Source organism: Lepidochelys kempii, chromosome 4 (genome assembly GCF_965140285.1).
Source record: "Lepidochelys kempii isolate rLepKem1 chromosome 4, rLepKem1.hap1, whole genome shotgun sequence".
Classification (NCBI taxonomy): domain Eukaryota; kingdom Metazoa; phylum Chordata; order Testudines; family Cheloniidae; genus Lepidochelys; species Lepidochelys kempii.
This window is the reverse complement of record NC_136383.1, coordinates 31886423-31901487: the sequence shown is the minus strand read 5'-3', so window position 1 is coordinate 31901487 and position 15065 is coordinate 31886423. Positions and strand designations below refer to the sequence as shown.

At 38.0% G+C, this 15065-nt stretch overlaps 1 protein-coding gene across 1 annotated transcript in view; it reads left to right on the top strand.

The window, feature by feature from the left end:
• Nucleotides 1-14837, top strand: part of LOC144930472 (collagen alpha-1(XXV) chain-like) — a 148148-nt gene extending 133311 nt beyond the window's left edge. Inside the window, exon 3 of the mRNA XM_078852408.1 lies at nt 14763-14837. Within this exon, the coding sequence (XP_078708534.1) occupies nt 14763-14818 (56 nt within the window). The 3' untranslated portion in view covers nt 14819-14837. The remainder of the gene's footprint in view (nt 1-14762) is intronic.
• The last annotated feature ends 228 nt before the right edge of the window (nt 14838-15065 follow it).

Below are 15065 nucleotides of genomic sequence, written 5' to 3'. Positions count from 1 at the left end.
TTAAATCTCTCTCCATGGATGCTTTTATGATTCAAAAATCTCTAAGTGAAGTGTAGATTGCAAAGAAGGACTAAAAAAATCTTCTGGTTACTTAGCATATATCAAAGTGTGATGCATTTAGTGGCTGTAAGTATATAATTCACAATGTAATACACCCCAATTGGTCTTTATGTACAATAACTTAAGATGTTCTAAAGCATTAAACTGTGCAAGAATTGTCTTATGAGATACCAAATGTCATATACATTTATTAAGCAGCTTTCGCAGTAAAGTGCATGACTCCATTTACTAGTGTATTTTAAAACCGATTAAGCTTATTCTCACCATTTCTTAAAATAAAGAAGGTCAGGGTGACAACAGAAAGCCATACTACCACGAAGGGTGTGATCCTGCCAACATAAATACACATATTAGCAACCCATATCACATTACTTACTCACCTACTTGCATGATTGGGCCCTAAATTTCTATTGCATTTGTCATTATGTTTCATGCATTAAGTATAATTACACGTGAGCACACTTGTAGTCTACAAAACCAATAAAAGAACTACATGCATTGGGAGATGTATTGGGTTGCTATTTACAAAAAAATCTTTTTTATCCTCTAAATCATGGCATGTATTGGTTGACCTTGTAAAAACTCGTACTTCCCTGAGAAATACAATGCAATAAATATAGCTTCTTCGCTTTCCCTGTATTTGTATGTGAGATACTTATTTTTTTATTAGTGGTTGTAATACTGTACAAATTGCCTAGGAGTCTTTTTTGATCTATAACTAGTACTTATAATAATTTAGTAGTAGTACTGTGCTCGGTACTTCACAGTGCAAACAAACGGTCTGAGGCTCTGATCCTTCAAACACATGACCAGGACCATAGTCCCTGCCCTGATGTGCTGAACTTATCATTTTAGACATGATATCACAAATATAGTAACAAGCAGCAGGGAACGGAAAGAATGAGCAAGGACAGTGTCCAGCAATAAGATCACATAGTTACTCAGCATGGGTCACGTTCATGACTTGGTGATTTAAGAAAAAGGATTAAAAACCCCCAATAATTATTATTTATGCTCTTCATCTGTGCGTCATGGAAGAAGTTAGTTTTTAAAGGGGATTTGAGAAATGAAAGGGTAGTGGGTTGGCAGAACAGAATCAGCAGATTTTGATTTAATTAGATAAATGGATACAACAGTAGTTTGAACAGAAAAAGTTGTTAATTCCAGGAATTATTTGCATTATGAGATATAGATCCCCTTTCCCTCTCCCTCTGTTTCTTCCATACCAATATGTGTTTGTCTTTCTTCACTCACTCTAACCCTTATCAATTTTTCAATACAAGGTTTACCTGATACCTATAAGTTACTTCATACAGACTGAACATTAGGTTATTTGTTTCACCTTTCTGGATGGAGCGCTCCTGGCAACGCCGCAGAGAGGAGTCGTGTCGTCCTGGGTAATGAGTGGTTATTAGTTTTACAAAGTAAGCCTTTGACTTTGCCTTTGACTGCCATGCCTATCAAGTAGATACTGAGTATTTATTTTCCAGTTTCTTGCACTGCAGACTATGGAGCTGGTTCTTAGTTAATAGCTGTTGGGAAACTATTTATCTGTAGCTATAAATTGAATGAGAGGAAGGATAGAAATTGAATGAGAGGTTTTGTGGTAAAGGCACTGAACTAAGAAGAGCTGGGTTCAGTTCTCAGATCTGTCACAGATTGTGTGTGATCTCAGCCAAGTCACTTACTTTCTGTGCTTCAGTTCCCCATCTATAAAATTGAAATAATACTTTTTTCTTCCACTCTTTCTGTCTTGTTTATTTAGAGTGCGTGCTCTTCAGAACAGGAATTGTCTTTTAATATATATCTGTACAGCCTGTCAATACATTTGTATCATCCACATAAGTTATAGTACAGGGTTCAGAGTAGCAGCCATGTTAGTCTGTATCTGCAAAAAGAAAAGGAGTACTTGTGGCACCTTAGAGACTAACAAATTTATCCGATGAAGTGAGCTGTAGCTCACGAAAGCTTATGCTCAAATTCGTCTCTAAGGTGCCACAAGTACTCCTTTTCTTAGTAGAGGGTTGTCATTTCTTCCCGTGAAGTAAATGTATCTGTTTCCCTCCATCTCTGCTACCAGAACTCTGGTCCATACCCTATTCAGTCTTCTCGTTCCCTTTTCTGCATTCCAAATTTAAATGACTTATTCCTTTTCTTATTTTTTTGTAGTGAGGAAAAAAGTCCAAACCCCAAAATCCTTCTTCCGTTTTTATTCAGTTTATTGCTCCAATGGAGTTTGCCTGTACAAGGACTAAGGACCTGTACAAGGACCTCAGGTTTTAATCCAGAGTGATTAGACTCTTGTGGACAAATCAGTTTCTTAATGTGATAAAAAACTTAAAGCAGAAAGTATTAGGTGGTGACACCTTATGATACCGCATTATTTAAAAATAATAATAAAGTGGGCCCCGAGCTATCAAGAGTCACCCCACACAAGTACCTCTTCTCTTGCTTATGTTTCTGCAGTTAAACCCTTTTTAGTTGGAAACTCAAAATTATAAATCAAAACTAGAGAACTTTTCCTACCTCCCCAACATTTACATTAATTAAGAATGGCTAAAGAGACCGTTGGGGGAGGTTTAATTTGTTCAATAAATTTTCTTCTGAATTAGGCCCTTTCATGCCAAATTTTGGCCTAGAGCAAATATACTTTAATGCCAATTTATAAACCTCTCAAAACAGGGATATATAATAGAAACACTGACCGATTCTGAACTATAGCAGTGCTGCTGGATGCTGTTCTCATATAGTTGATTATTGTTTCTGTGTAAGTATAGGACCAGTGGATGATTCATAGCTCACTCTTCTGTCCAGAATAGAGAGCTTCTTTCAGAGTGAAACCGTAGGCAGTTTAGTCCATGTTTTCTTTTGGTTAATCAAATAACCCTAAACACACTGTGATAAGTCAGCACAGCTGAGTTCTGGAAATACTATTGCAGTCATACATATTTTTGTAATATTTTAATATGCCATTTTAAACAAATATTTCAGTTTGGTGTGTTCCATTGAATTTACATATATATGAAGGCTGTGTCATTAGGAAAGTTCTATGTTTTGTACATGAGTAGCCAGAAGTGGTCTGTTTTGAATTGGTCCCTGTGAGAGGAAAAGTTGGTTCACATCAAATGTCTGAAAAGCACCCAATCGCAAGTAAAATCTGTTAAAGCAGCCCTTGCTTTTGCTTTTACTGGAGACCTAAAGAGTATGTGGGTAGTTGACAACTCAATTTACTTTGGCAGTTCACTATCTGAAGTCCTGAAGTGTTGAGTATGCTCTACCGGTGGATAGCTGTCATCACTTTCCCAAATGACACTATTTAAGGAAAGACCGAGAGTCAAAATAAAATTAAATTCTCCTGTCGCATATGCTCTTGGGTCGTATATCTGGTGGTGTGAAATTTCTAAATCACTTTCATTGGTAAATTAGCTACTGACTCAGTGGTTGGCAACATAAATTACATATTTTTTATTAGGGATGCTTTAGGCACATTTTAAAAACAGTGCTTTCAGATAATACTTCATTATTCGGTAAATGTATGGAATGCCATAGTGTTCAATGAGTTTACTGAAACTTCTTTCCCATGTTCTTAAATGTGCATACAATTTTTGCTAAAGGGGAAAAAAATTAACTAATCAAAAAGATGAAGAGGTGACTTGATTATGGGGAGAAAAGCATAGGAAGAACCAATGGGTGGAAAGTAAAGTCAGACAAATTCAAATGAAAAATAAGGCACATATTTTTAACAGTGCATGTGATTAACCAGTGTGATAAACTACCAAGAGAAGAGGTGGAGTCTTCATCTCTTCGTGGTGTCTTCAAGTCAAGATTGGATGTTTTCTGGAAGGTATCCTTTAGTCAAACAGGTTACTGGGCTTAATGCAGAGGCAACTGGATGAAATTCGCTGGCCTGTGTTATACAGGAGATCAGACAAGATGATCAGATGGTCCTTTCTGGCCTTAAAATCGATGGAAAAACTCACTTGGCAACTCTGTCTTGGGCCCATAACTCTACTGAGTCAATTTTCTAATGTAATGTCTTCCCAATCCATATTGTAATGTGTTCCATGCAAACAATATATGAGCATACATCTTTAAAATTATATCAAAGTAATTGTTCTGCATCAGTAGTTTATTCATTCTTGGGCATTGTAGTTGATAGCCTGGAATGTATTGCTTGTTTGTCAGATTGCAGAGGTGAAAGCATAGATGAAAAACGTTAACAATCTTAAAATAATAAAAATATAATTAAGATCATCCCGTGAATTGAAATCTGTTTAGCCTTCCACCCTCCGCACCCCAAAAAAACCCAAACAACAAAAACCTTAAAGGTGAGATTCTGCTGGACCCTTGGACATGTGCACAGTGGGTTGTGGGGATTGTGTAAGGGGCCTTCCTACCTATGCTTATGCAATTTGTATAGAATCCTGGCAGAATTTCAGCCCCTATACTTATGGGTACTGGTGCATGTAGGTACTGGTGCATCCTTACTCCCCTGTGGGGACACAGCACTTGATGTGGTTGTGGCAGGTGTACATAGATGCTGTATGACTGGGAGGTATTCTACATCGCCCAAAAAAACCGCCTTGCAGTAATTCTCTGGTTCAGTGCATTTGCGCACACAACGTGCCAAAGCAAGCCCAAATCATTACCTGTTTGTGACAGATAAAATTTTTGGTACCCTACCAAAAAAAATCAGTTTTGAATGAAAGTATCATATTTAAGGACCAACTGAGTCTTAGCTCTTAAAAAATCTACTTTTTCTGATTTAATCTGTGGGGCTCAGATTGGCTCTGTGTTCCTCTATGAATTGTGTTACTAGTTGCATATAAAATCTAGGGAGGTTTACACCTCTGCATAATTTTATACATTCCTTATACTTTTTGTCTGTAAAACAATGGACTTGAAAATTCAATATAAGATTCATCACATGAATAGCATGCAGTTATATTGCTAGCAGAATTGTGCTAAGCAGTCAAGGTACAGCTTGATATCCAGGAAAATTACTCTTTGCCTGCCTGCAGGGTTAGCAAAATGGTGTAATTATGATTCTGTATTCTCCAGCAATGGAGTGCTATAATCCAGAGACTCCCTTTGCTGGAATGTCTGTTTCTTCAACAGTGAGGAATCTAAAAAGTAGCTAGGAAGTCTTTCTATAGCAGGACACAGCCATTTTACTGTTGTGTTTTATGTTTATATATACAGAAACACACACTAACAAATGTTATGTGAAAGGAACTCAATGGTTGCAAAGAAAATTAGTCAAAAGATCTACTCTTTCTGGTAGCTGGTTGAAATTTTTTAGCCAAAACTTTTCAGTGAAAAATGCAGATTTGCTGACATCGAAACATTTAGTGAATTCATGTTGATTTCTCTGGATTGTTCAAAATTTAACTAATCAAAAAGATTAAGAAGTGACTCGATTATTGGGAGAAAAGCATAAGAAGAACCAATGGGTGGAAATTAAAGTCACAAATTCAAATGAAAAATAAGGCACACGTTTCATTTTTTGGGGGGAGAGGGGAAATCAAAACATTTTGTTTTGAAAATCTGAGAATGAAATGTTTTGATTGTTTTTGTCTTGAAACAATTTTTCATTTCAGAATTTCCTTTTATTTGAAATTCAAAAATGTTTTTAAATGGTTGGTTTTGGTCAAACCAAAACAAATTTTTATTTAACTTTTCAATTTGCTGAAAGTGTTTCACAATTTTTGTTTTTGATCCAAACCAAAGCAGTTTTTTTTTAAATTGCCAACGATCTGAAAAATCTGCTCGTCGCCTAGCTCTAGGCTTTATTCCTTGGTTAGTTATAGTTCACGTGTGTGCTATGATGGGCTGGAAGAACTAAGTGCCATACAATGTGTAAAGGGCTCTCACATGCTGGTAAGGCATAGCTCAGAGGCAAGGAGCAGTACAGAGCTCTTTGTCTCCCAGGGAGAGCACTGGGAGAGCAGTGGGAAGTCACTGTGGCCAGGCAAGTAAAGTGCTCCCACTAGTGTACTCCTTTATGGGATGCAACATGCTCCCCCTTGTGCAGTTGCCCCCTCTGTGTGCTGTTGTGAAAGGCAGAGCTATGGCCCCACCTTGTATCTATACCTCTCCATTCTCTTTGGGGTGCCATGTGCCCCTGAAGGAGTAGGGATGAACCAGTGCCTGTGTGCCCCTGAGTGCAAGGCTCCTTGTGCCTGTCCTTCCTCCCCTCTCCATGTACTGCATAAAAGGGCAAGGGAGGATATGGCTCAGTGATTTTCATTCTTTTGCATTCCAAGATGTCTGGGTGAAGGGTTCCCCCCTCCTTCCCCACTCTCCCAGCATGTACCATACCATTGTTTCATTGCCCTTACTGTTAAAAAGTATACCTTATTTACCATCTGAATTTGTCTAGCTTCAGCTTCCAGCCATTGTATCATGTTATACCTTTTGTCTGCAAGATTGAAGAGCCCATTATCAAATATTTGTTCCTATGTAGGTACTTAGAGACTGTAATCAAGTCACCCCTAGACCTTTGCTTTGTTAAGGTAAATAGATTGAACTCCTTGAATCTGTAACTATAAATCAAGTTTTCTAATCTTTTAACCATTCTCGTGGCTCTTCTCTGAACCTTCTCCAGTTTTTCAATTTTCTTCTTGAATTGTGGGGACTTGGACACTGTGTTCAAGCAGTATTCACACCAGGGCCAAATACAGAGGGAAAATAACCTCTCTGATTCTACTCGAGTCCCCTGCTTGTATATCCAAGGATCGCATTATTTCTTTTGGCTGCAACGATGCACTGGAAGCTCATATTCCGATAAAACATTGTAATAGTCAAGTTTGGGAGGAAACTTAAGTATCAGTTGTATTTTTGTTCTTCAGTTATCAGGAAAGCCTAACCCCAAGAAGGTGAGAGTTTTGATACTAATTCAAAGGTCTATGTGCTATGTTGAGACTGTTCATAGCTGGCAATTGTGCAAGAAATTTGATACATCCAAATGTTATTGCCTGACAATCAGAGTGAGATTCTCAAAAGACCACAACATGGACCTGACTCTGTTCCCATTGAAGTCAATGTGCAGCATTGATCTAAACCTTCTCCAACTGAAGTCAATGAGACCTTACAATTGGCTTCAATGGGAGCAGAGTTTGACCAACCCTAAGTGCTTTCTAAAATCCCATCCATAATGAAGAATCTAGGCTGGGATTTTGAAAGGAGCCAAAGGAAATTAGGTGCCCAAATCCTATTCAGTGTCAATGGGATTTAGGTCCCTGACTCTTAGGATCTTTTGAAAATCCCAGCCTTAGCCTTGTTGTATATTAGGGAATGGCAAATTTCTTCTGGTATTTTTGCAAAATCAGGAGCTTTAAATCCTCCTTTAAAACAGCTTCTATATAAAAACCAGTGATTATTAAAATGAACATGTTTCAGACCAATAATCCATGTTGCAGAATCAGTTAATTATAGATTTTTGTTTTTAATTTGAAAGAGTTTTAGAATATTATCTATTGCTCATATCTGCAGATGGAAACTACTTTTTATAGCCTTTAGCAGACTGTGTATTATGGAGCCATTCCAATAGTATTAAATCCCACTGATTTCTGTGGAACTACTATCATCATAGTACCGTAATTCTGTAGTGTTTAATAGTCTTAATATACAGAGGAGGTAATGACGTTGACTAGAGTAGTTACAGGATATTAGTTAGGGAGCATGTAGTAAATGTTCCATTTCAGTCTATTTGGTGGTTCAAAGATTTAAGTTGTTCTGAGGCTCATTGGCTCCCACTGGTCCCAACGTGCAAAGATGTGAATTGAAAAGGAGATGCATACAAGCAAGCAAATACATTAACCAAACAGTTCAAAGAAAAAACAAAAACAAAAAATTGCAGTGGAGGAAGGGTGAAGTGACACTGGCAACTGATCCACATCGCTAAGGCCCAATCTGGTCCAATTTTAAATTTGGTAAAACTTCGATCTTAAATGCTGGAGCTAAATTTGTGATATGCTGACAAAATCAAGTGTATTCCAAATTAGAAACCTGATGCTGCATTCCTCATGCACTCAGATCTTCAATTGACTTCAAAGGCTTCACAAGGAATGCAGGAACTGGCCCTGAGACTTGCACTTTGGGCCAGCTTCTGACCTCAGTTAGAACCTATTTAAATGTGAAGTAATGCTATTGATTTCAGAGCCTGGCTCTTTGCCATTAAGCAGTTAGGAAGCTCTGCAGGAGTGAGAACATTATCCAGAATTGTGTTCTGTTTCCTTGTTAATTTCTTTACAAGGCCAAATGCAGCCCTGGTGTAAATGGATGCAAACCTACTAAATTCAGTAGAGTTGCATCCACTTACACTAAGGCATAATCTGGCCCATCAGCTCAATGTTCTTTATCACTGGATTTTGGATGTGTTGTGATGGAACTTCATTCTATAATAAATGGGCTCTGGTAACTGTCTCCCATTAAAATAATTGGGACAAACTGCCTGGTTTCAATTTTATACTTGGTGGTCTGGAAACATCAGTAACATTAAGATCAGAAAAGACCTAAAGACACACTAACTACTGCACATCACTATTCTTGAAGTTTTGGTACTAACTGTGAGCATAAAAACCTCTCAAGCATGAAGAATTATTCTTTCTTTTATCAATAGTTGTGGTTTAAAAATGCTTCTGCCTTTATTTTTTTTAATGTGTATCTGTGTTGAGGGAACTGTGTTATTGAAAGACATATTATTTTGAAAAGTGACTATATAAAACTTAATGAACAATTCTGCTTTCTGTGTGTATCATAACACAGAAACAGAACTGTTTCCTTTAGTTACAAACGTAAGTTTTTACTGCATCTTAGTTCATTTAGTTCTACAGAATCAAAGCAGGTAGAAGAATTAATTGGATTTTATTCCTTCTTTAGTATTGTCAGTTCCAATCTGAGCAAATTTACTAAAAGTAATGAGGTGAGTAATGTAATGCACAGGTGTCAATCAGGGCATAATATGAAGACTGTTAGATTACACACGTGCTGTTAAGAGCCAAGAACTAGTGTAAAGTATGCTGTGTGTGCACTTAGCTCTCTGTTTCCATCATATCAGTCCCAGTTGGTGCATCAAAATAAATCAACCTGGTGTCTTTATAAAATCCAAGAGGGCATAATTCAGAAAAGACCGAAATGAAGTTGGTGAGTTGGGAAAAGCAACTGGAAGAGTTGGGAAGGGTAACATCTCCACCACTGGTTGAGGGCGTGCACCTACCATTTGTGACTCAGGTTTTATTCTTGGAGCTTTATGAGATCTAGGGATGTTTTGGGAAGATCAGAAAGGAGCTTTAATCAAAAAGGTAGGGGTTTGTTTGCATCCCTCTGGCTAGAAGAGCATGACCTTTTCTTTTCAATATTGACCTTGCTACCATGATTTGTGCCTTTGTACTTTTTGAAATGAGACGTCAGTAATGCACATTTCTCATAGATTCCAAAGCCAGAAAAGACAATTGTGATCCTCTAGTCTCATCTCCAGTACAACAAAAGCCCTAGAACCTCGCCAAAACAATTCCTGGAGTGTATCTTTTAGAAAAACATCCAATCTTGATTTAAAAATTTCCTGTAATGGATAATCCACCATGGCCCTTGGTAAGTTGTTCCGGTGGTTAGTTACTCTCACTGTTTAAAATGTCTGTCTTATTTCCAGAATGAATTTGGCTAGCTTCAACTTCTACCCATTGGATCATATTATACCTTTCTCTGCTAAATTGAAGAGCCCATTATCAAATATTTGTTCCCCATATAAGTACTTCTATCCTGTAATCAAGGCACCCTTTAACCATCTGTTTCGTAGGCTAACTAAATTGAGCTCCATGAAGTCTATCCCTGTAGGATAAGTTTTCTAATCCTTTAACCATTTTCCTGGCTCTTCTCTGAACCTTCTCCAATTTATCAACGTCCTTTTTGAATTGTGGACACCAGAACTGGACATAGCATTTCAGCAACAGTTGCACCAGTGCCAAATACAGAGGTAAAATAACCTCTCTACTCTGACTCTAAATCCCCCTGTTTATATATCCAAGGATTGCATTATCCCTTTTTGCCACAGCATCATAGTGGTCAGCCGATTGTCTGCCACAGCCCCATATCTTTTTCAGATTCATTGCTTCCTGGGATACAGTATCCCATTATCCAAGTATGACTTACATTTTTTTGTTCCTTGGTAGGAGGCTACACATTGAGACCATTTGGAAGCTCTGAAAATGCATTAAGTGGCTGAAGCTGGTGGGTAGTGCATTATGCAGTGTACATTTAACAGCAATATTCCGAGAGATGCAATGCATCCTGATACGTTTCCAGGTGGAGTCTGTGTTTTAAATTTTGGGAAATGCCTATGTCTCTGGATATGTAGTAAAGAAATACATAAATAATTTTGTCCTGAAATCATCACATTACAGATTATGATGTACATGAAGGGAGGAGCCAAGTTTGACTTCCATACCCTGGGCCAAGTTTGAAGGATGGCTGAATGATCTTTATGTAGTTGAAAACTGACCCAATTTGGTACTGAAATCATGGAGAGGTCAGGTGCAGGAACAATTTTTATAATGGGGGTGTTGAGAGCCATTAAACCTAACTGTAAATCCTGTATATGATGGAAGCCACTTCAAGCCAGGGGTTGCGGTAGCACCCCTAGTTCTAGCACCTATGGAAGAGTCAATGAACAACCCCGTAATGCCATTCTCAGAGTCACCTATCTGAGCATCTTTAAAACACAATAAAATAGCCCTTTTTTAGAAAGTAATACCACTTTCTTCTATGAAATATTGTGTTTGACAGCATGAAAATATGTCCAGTAAAACACACTGAAGTAAAAAGTGCCTAACTGAGATTTTCATTATAGTGTTACATCCTCAGATGAGTGTTCTCCCTTCTACTGAGAATAAGGTATGTGCTAAACAGATTACAAAGTTTACAGGAATCGATTTTTATCACTGTATTCATTAGTCTTACAGGCTAATGAAAGTCTTTCCCCCTAATGGATAGCTGTCTGATTTCTCTTTCTTCTCACTGAATGGAAGTAAGTGGGATTATGTTTATAATCCCCTTTGATATATCCTAAGGAAAAGAAAAAAACATTTCCATCGACATCAGTTTTGTTTAAATTCTGTTTGGAAAGTACAGGCATCTTTTACATTTCTTTCCTGTCTTAAACAGGATGTCTTCTGTGTACTTTATCCTAAATATAGTCCACAATGTATGATCAGGCAATTTATTCTGAGCAGTAATAATGGAACAAGTAACATGGGTGATTTGTGGTGGCTTTCCTTGCTCTTTCTACATACACTTGAGAATCTGCAACAAGAACTGTTGCATTTGTAATGCATAGTTTTGTTTGGGATTCTGTATGAACCATCTCAACCTCTGGATTTGTAAGACATCCTGAAAACTATTGCTATTTTGAGAAGACTTTATTAATCAATGGTAAAATGAGTTACATGGAAATAAATGAGATCACTAAAGAATATTTGAAATGTCATGTTATGATATAAAATCCAAGGGTTTTTATATAGGGGATTTTTTAAAATCTTTGAATTTGGGCACATTGATTTGTTTTGTTTGCCTCATAACCAAAAATGGTGTTCTTGTAGAATGACTCATTAATTGTGCTGGCTTTTGATAGCGATGCTGTATTTAAAGGGGAATTTACCACTGATGGTCAGATTCTGCTACACCTGCTCATATAGTGAGTAGCACCTTACTCCACAAGCAGCCCAATTGAAATTATTGGTCCTATACATGGAATATATTACTATTCAGTGTGAGGTAGGGTAGCAGAATCTGGCCCTGATTGACTTGGAATAATATGAAAGGGAAATGAGAACACTTTAGAAAGAGCATTGTATGTTTGTGATCTATGGAGAGGAAAGAAGTATTGCCCCCTCTGAAAAGAAGAAATTTCTTTCTTTCTTTCTTTCTTTCTTTCTTTCTTTCTTTCTTTCTTTCTTTCTTTCTTTCTTTCTTTCTTTCTTTCTTTCTTTCTTTCTTTCTTTCTATAAGATTCTGGCTGGAAAATATCATTATGGGTGTAATTGGCAGTTGCATACTTTGTCATGTGTCATTCCTTGTGCTGAAAAATATTTTTACTCAGAACACACAGTAAAGGCAAAATGTTCAGCACAGCCAAAGTGGGGTGTGTGTATGTGTGTGGGTGTGTGTGTGCCCGTGCACATGCAAAATACCAGTATGACCATAAAATATTTTGTACTTCAAAATTATTTACTCTAGGTTCAGTTGTGTCTTTGCCATGAGCCCACAGTAGAAAAGCAGTATGCCATTACTCTGCTCCAGTAGCACTCTCATGTTGTCACAATCTCCCTTCCCTTTCCATCGCTGCAGGAGCAAAATGCATTGGGTCTTTTCCTGTGCAGCATATATTCCCTGGCATTCCTGGGCAGTATGCTGGCTGGTGCGTTGGAGGAATGGAGTCAAAGCTCTCCCCAGCCACTGCCCTGTTCTGCCCACCTGCGTGAAGAGTGGGTTGGGGGGAATGTAGTGGCTCTGCAGAGTCTGCTTCCTTCCCATGCTGTGGGTAACCAATGCGCCAGCGTGAGGGGAAGCTTTGTTCCCTTTTACACTTCTGTGCTATTGCTCTAGCTGAGCTGCAATCTGGCCCTGTAACTTTCCTTCCTCTGAAAGGGTGTTTCTGGGTAAGCCTAACTCTGAAGCGAAAGTTTGGGTCTGGCTCACCATTGCTTTATGTCAGAGTCACTCCACTGGAATCAAGAGTTACATTCGGAGAGTGTGGGGTGTATGAAAATGTGTACACAAAAACAATGACAGACAACATATCGTTACCAGGTATGCACCTCCTCCTCCTCCTAGAGCAGGTAACATCAATGTAATAAATGTTGGGAAATGTGGGTCTTCAGTCTCTGTAAAGTAAATAGAATGATCAGTTCATAAATTAATAGTAATTGGGGAATAATTACCCACTGTTTTTACTAATCTGTAGTAATAGCCTGTACTAACAGACATGAAAGACAGCTAGATTACATTTGTCAATATCTGTAAGTCTCTGTAAATGTTTGATTCACATTCTCTTTTCACTCTATTGTGGTGCAGCCACATGCTGCCAAAGCATCAGCTCCGTTAAGCACTGCCTTAATGTCTGTGGCTGTAAGTGGCATTGTGAGCTTCGTACATCTATCCAAGGACCGAATTCGGTGCTAAGACTTTACATACATGTTGGGGTTCTGATATCACAAATCACTTGAGGTTCTGGTTACCATGGATGTCATCAGGCCCGCTTGATGTGTGTGTACAGTCATATAGTTTACATTTACTTGTAAAGAAGTTATTCTCTCCTTGATGTAGGCATTTAACTTTTGGTATGTAAATGGCCGTTACTGCGCAAATCAAGTGGAAAATATAACTCATGGTTTCCTCTCTTTCTGTCTGTACACCTTCTCAATACCAAGGACAGCATACCAACATCTAGTATAGCATGCTCTTCGATCTAGGATTCCTTTCCATACAGCCTTCTTCCTGTCTGTTTTTGAGCTGGATCTGATCCGCATACAGTTGATGCAATCCTTCATCTCTGCAGTGCAGATCATCTTACCAAGTAGATTGAGGAAGGAGAGCGGAAGTGATGAGTAATTAAACTTTTTATTTGGAGTGATTCATTGCTGTGGTACATTAGTCCTTGTGATGTTGATCCAATATTGCAAATACTCAGTGTTCCAGATCACCATGTCCAGCAGCAATTGTTGGGATCTAATTTTGGCATAGGGAAAGAATAAAGACCAGGGGGGTTCCCCCCCCTTGGTTTGCAGGTTCCTTTGTTGTTTCACCCCAGTGAGTAATTTTGGCGCCAAAATTATCATTGGTGACAGCAACCCATACCTCAGGTGAACATGTGTATCACATTAATGACATACTCATTCCTCTAACAGTTTTCTAAGCGAAAATCTGTTAAATACAGCAGGTCACCTCAATGACCTTAATTCCTCCAGAACTCCAAGGACTCATGAGTGCCTCACACAAAAAATTAATATCATTTTTGTAACTTGTTAGGCTGATTTTTGTTTGGCTGACCTCTTGTGGAAAACCCAGTGGTCATATTTGGAATTTTCCTTGTACTCATCTGCCATAATAAATGAATCTGTGCCAAATTTTATTATTCTAAGCCAATGGGAACTTGGTAGTTAATTTTATCAGTCAGCCACCTGTCAGAATAATCTGTATTGCTTTGGATTAGAACTACAAATATTTTTAAAGCCCCCATTATAAAGGTGCTTTGGTGCATAGTGGGGGGTGATGTTGGTGGTGAGACAGGCAAATTATATTCCCATGCAGAGAGCCAGCACAAGACCCAAGCACCATTTAAATTTTGTTTTGGGGGGTGTAGATGGGACTAAATCATGCATCTGCCTTGTCTTGCCTTTAAGCACGAAGAGGGGAGTACATTAGATAGAATGAGAGGACCAGCTCAGAGATGATTGCTGCTCAGAAACGCACTCTTTGATGATTGTGTAGCGCATGTGTCAAAAATGTGGGGCAAATCATGTTACCACAGTCTTAAAAAAATAACTGTTCTTTGGAATATGAAGGAAAAATATTTTAAAACTTGTCTTAGGATGAATAGATCCATCATCACTGAAATAACACTATTAAACAATCTTTAACTTAATACCTAGGATGTAAAATCATCACTCCCTTAATGAAACTATTAATTATTTCTATTATAACAGTTGAGTACTGCTGTACTGAAAACATGGAAATGTCTTTCTTCAGACCGTTCCTGTGACCTGAGAGGTTTTCCACCCAGAAGGAATCATGTTTGCTGTTCGTAGGATCAGCCCCTGTATAATAATGTGGCATATAAACTTCAATACTCTGTGCAACAAAGTGATTCCATTAAACAGACCATGTTCTATTCCATTTCTATATGTATTTTTGTGTTTTTTTTATCTACAGAAAAAATTAAATCCATGTAAAAAAGTACAAAAAAGTGAATGAAACTAGAGACAGTATTATTGATGATGGTCTGGTGC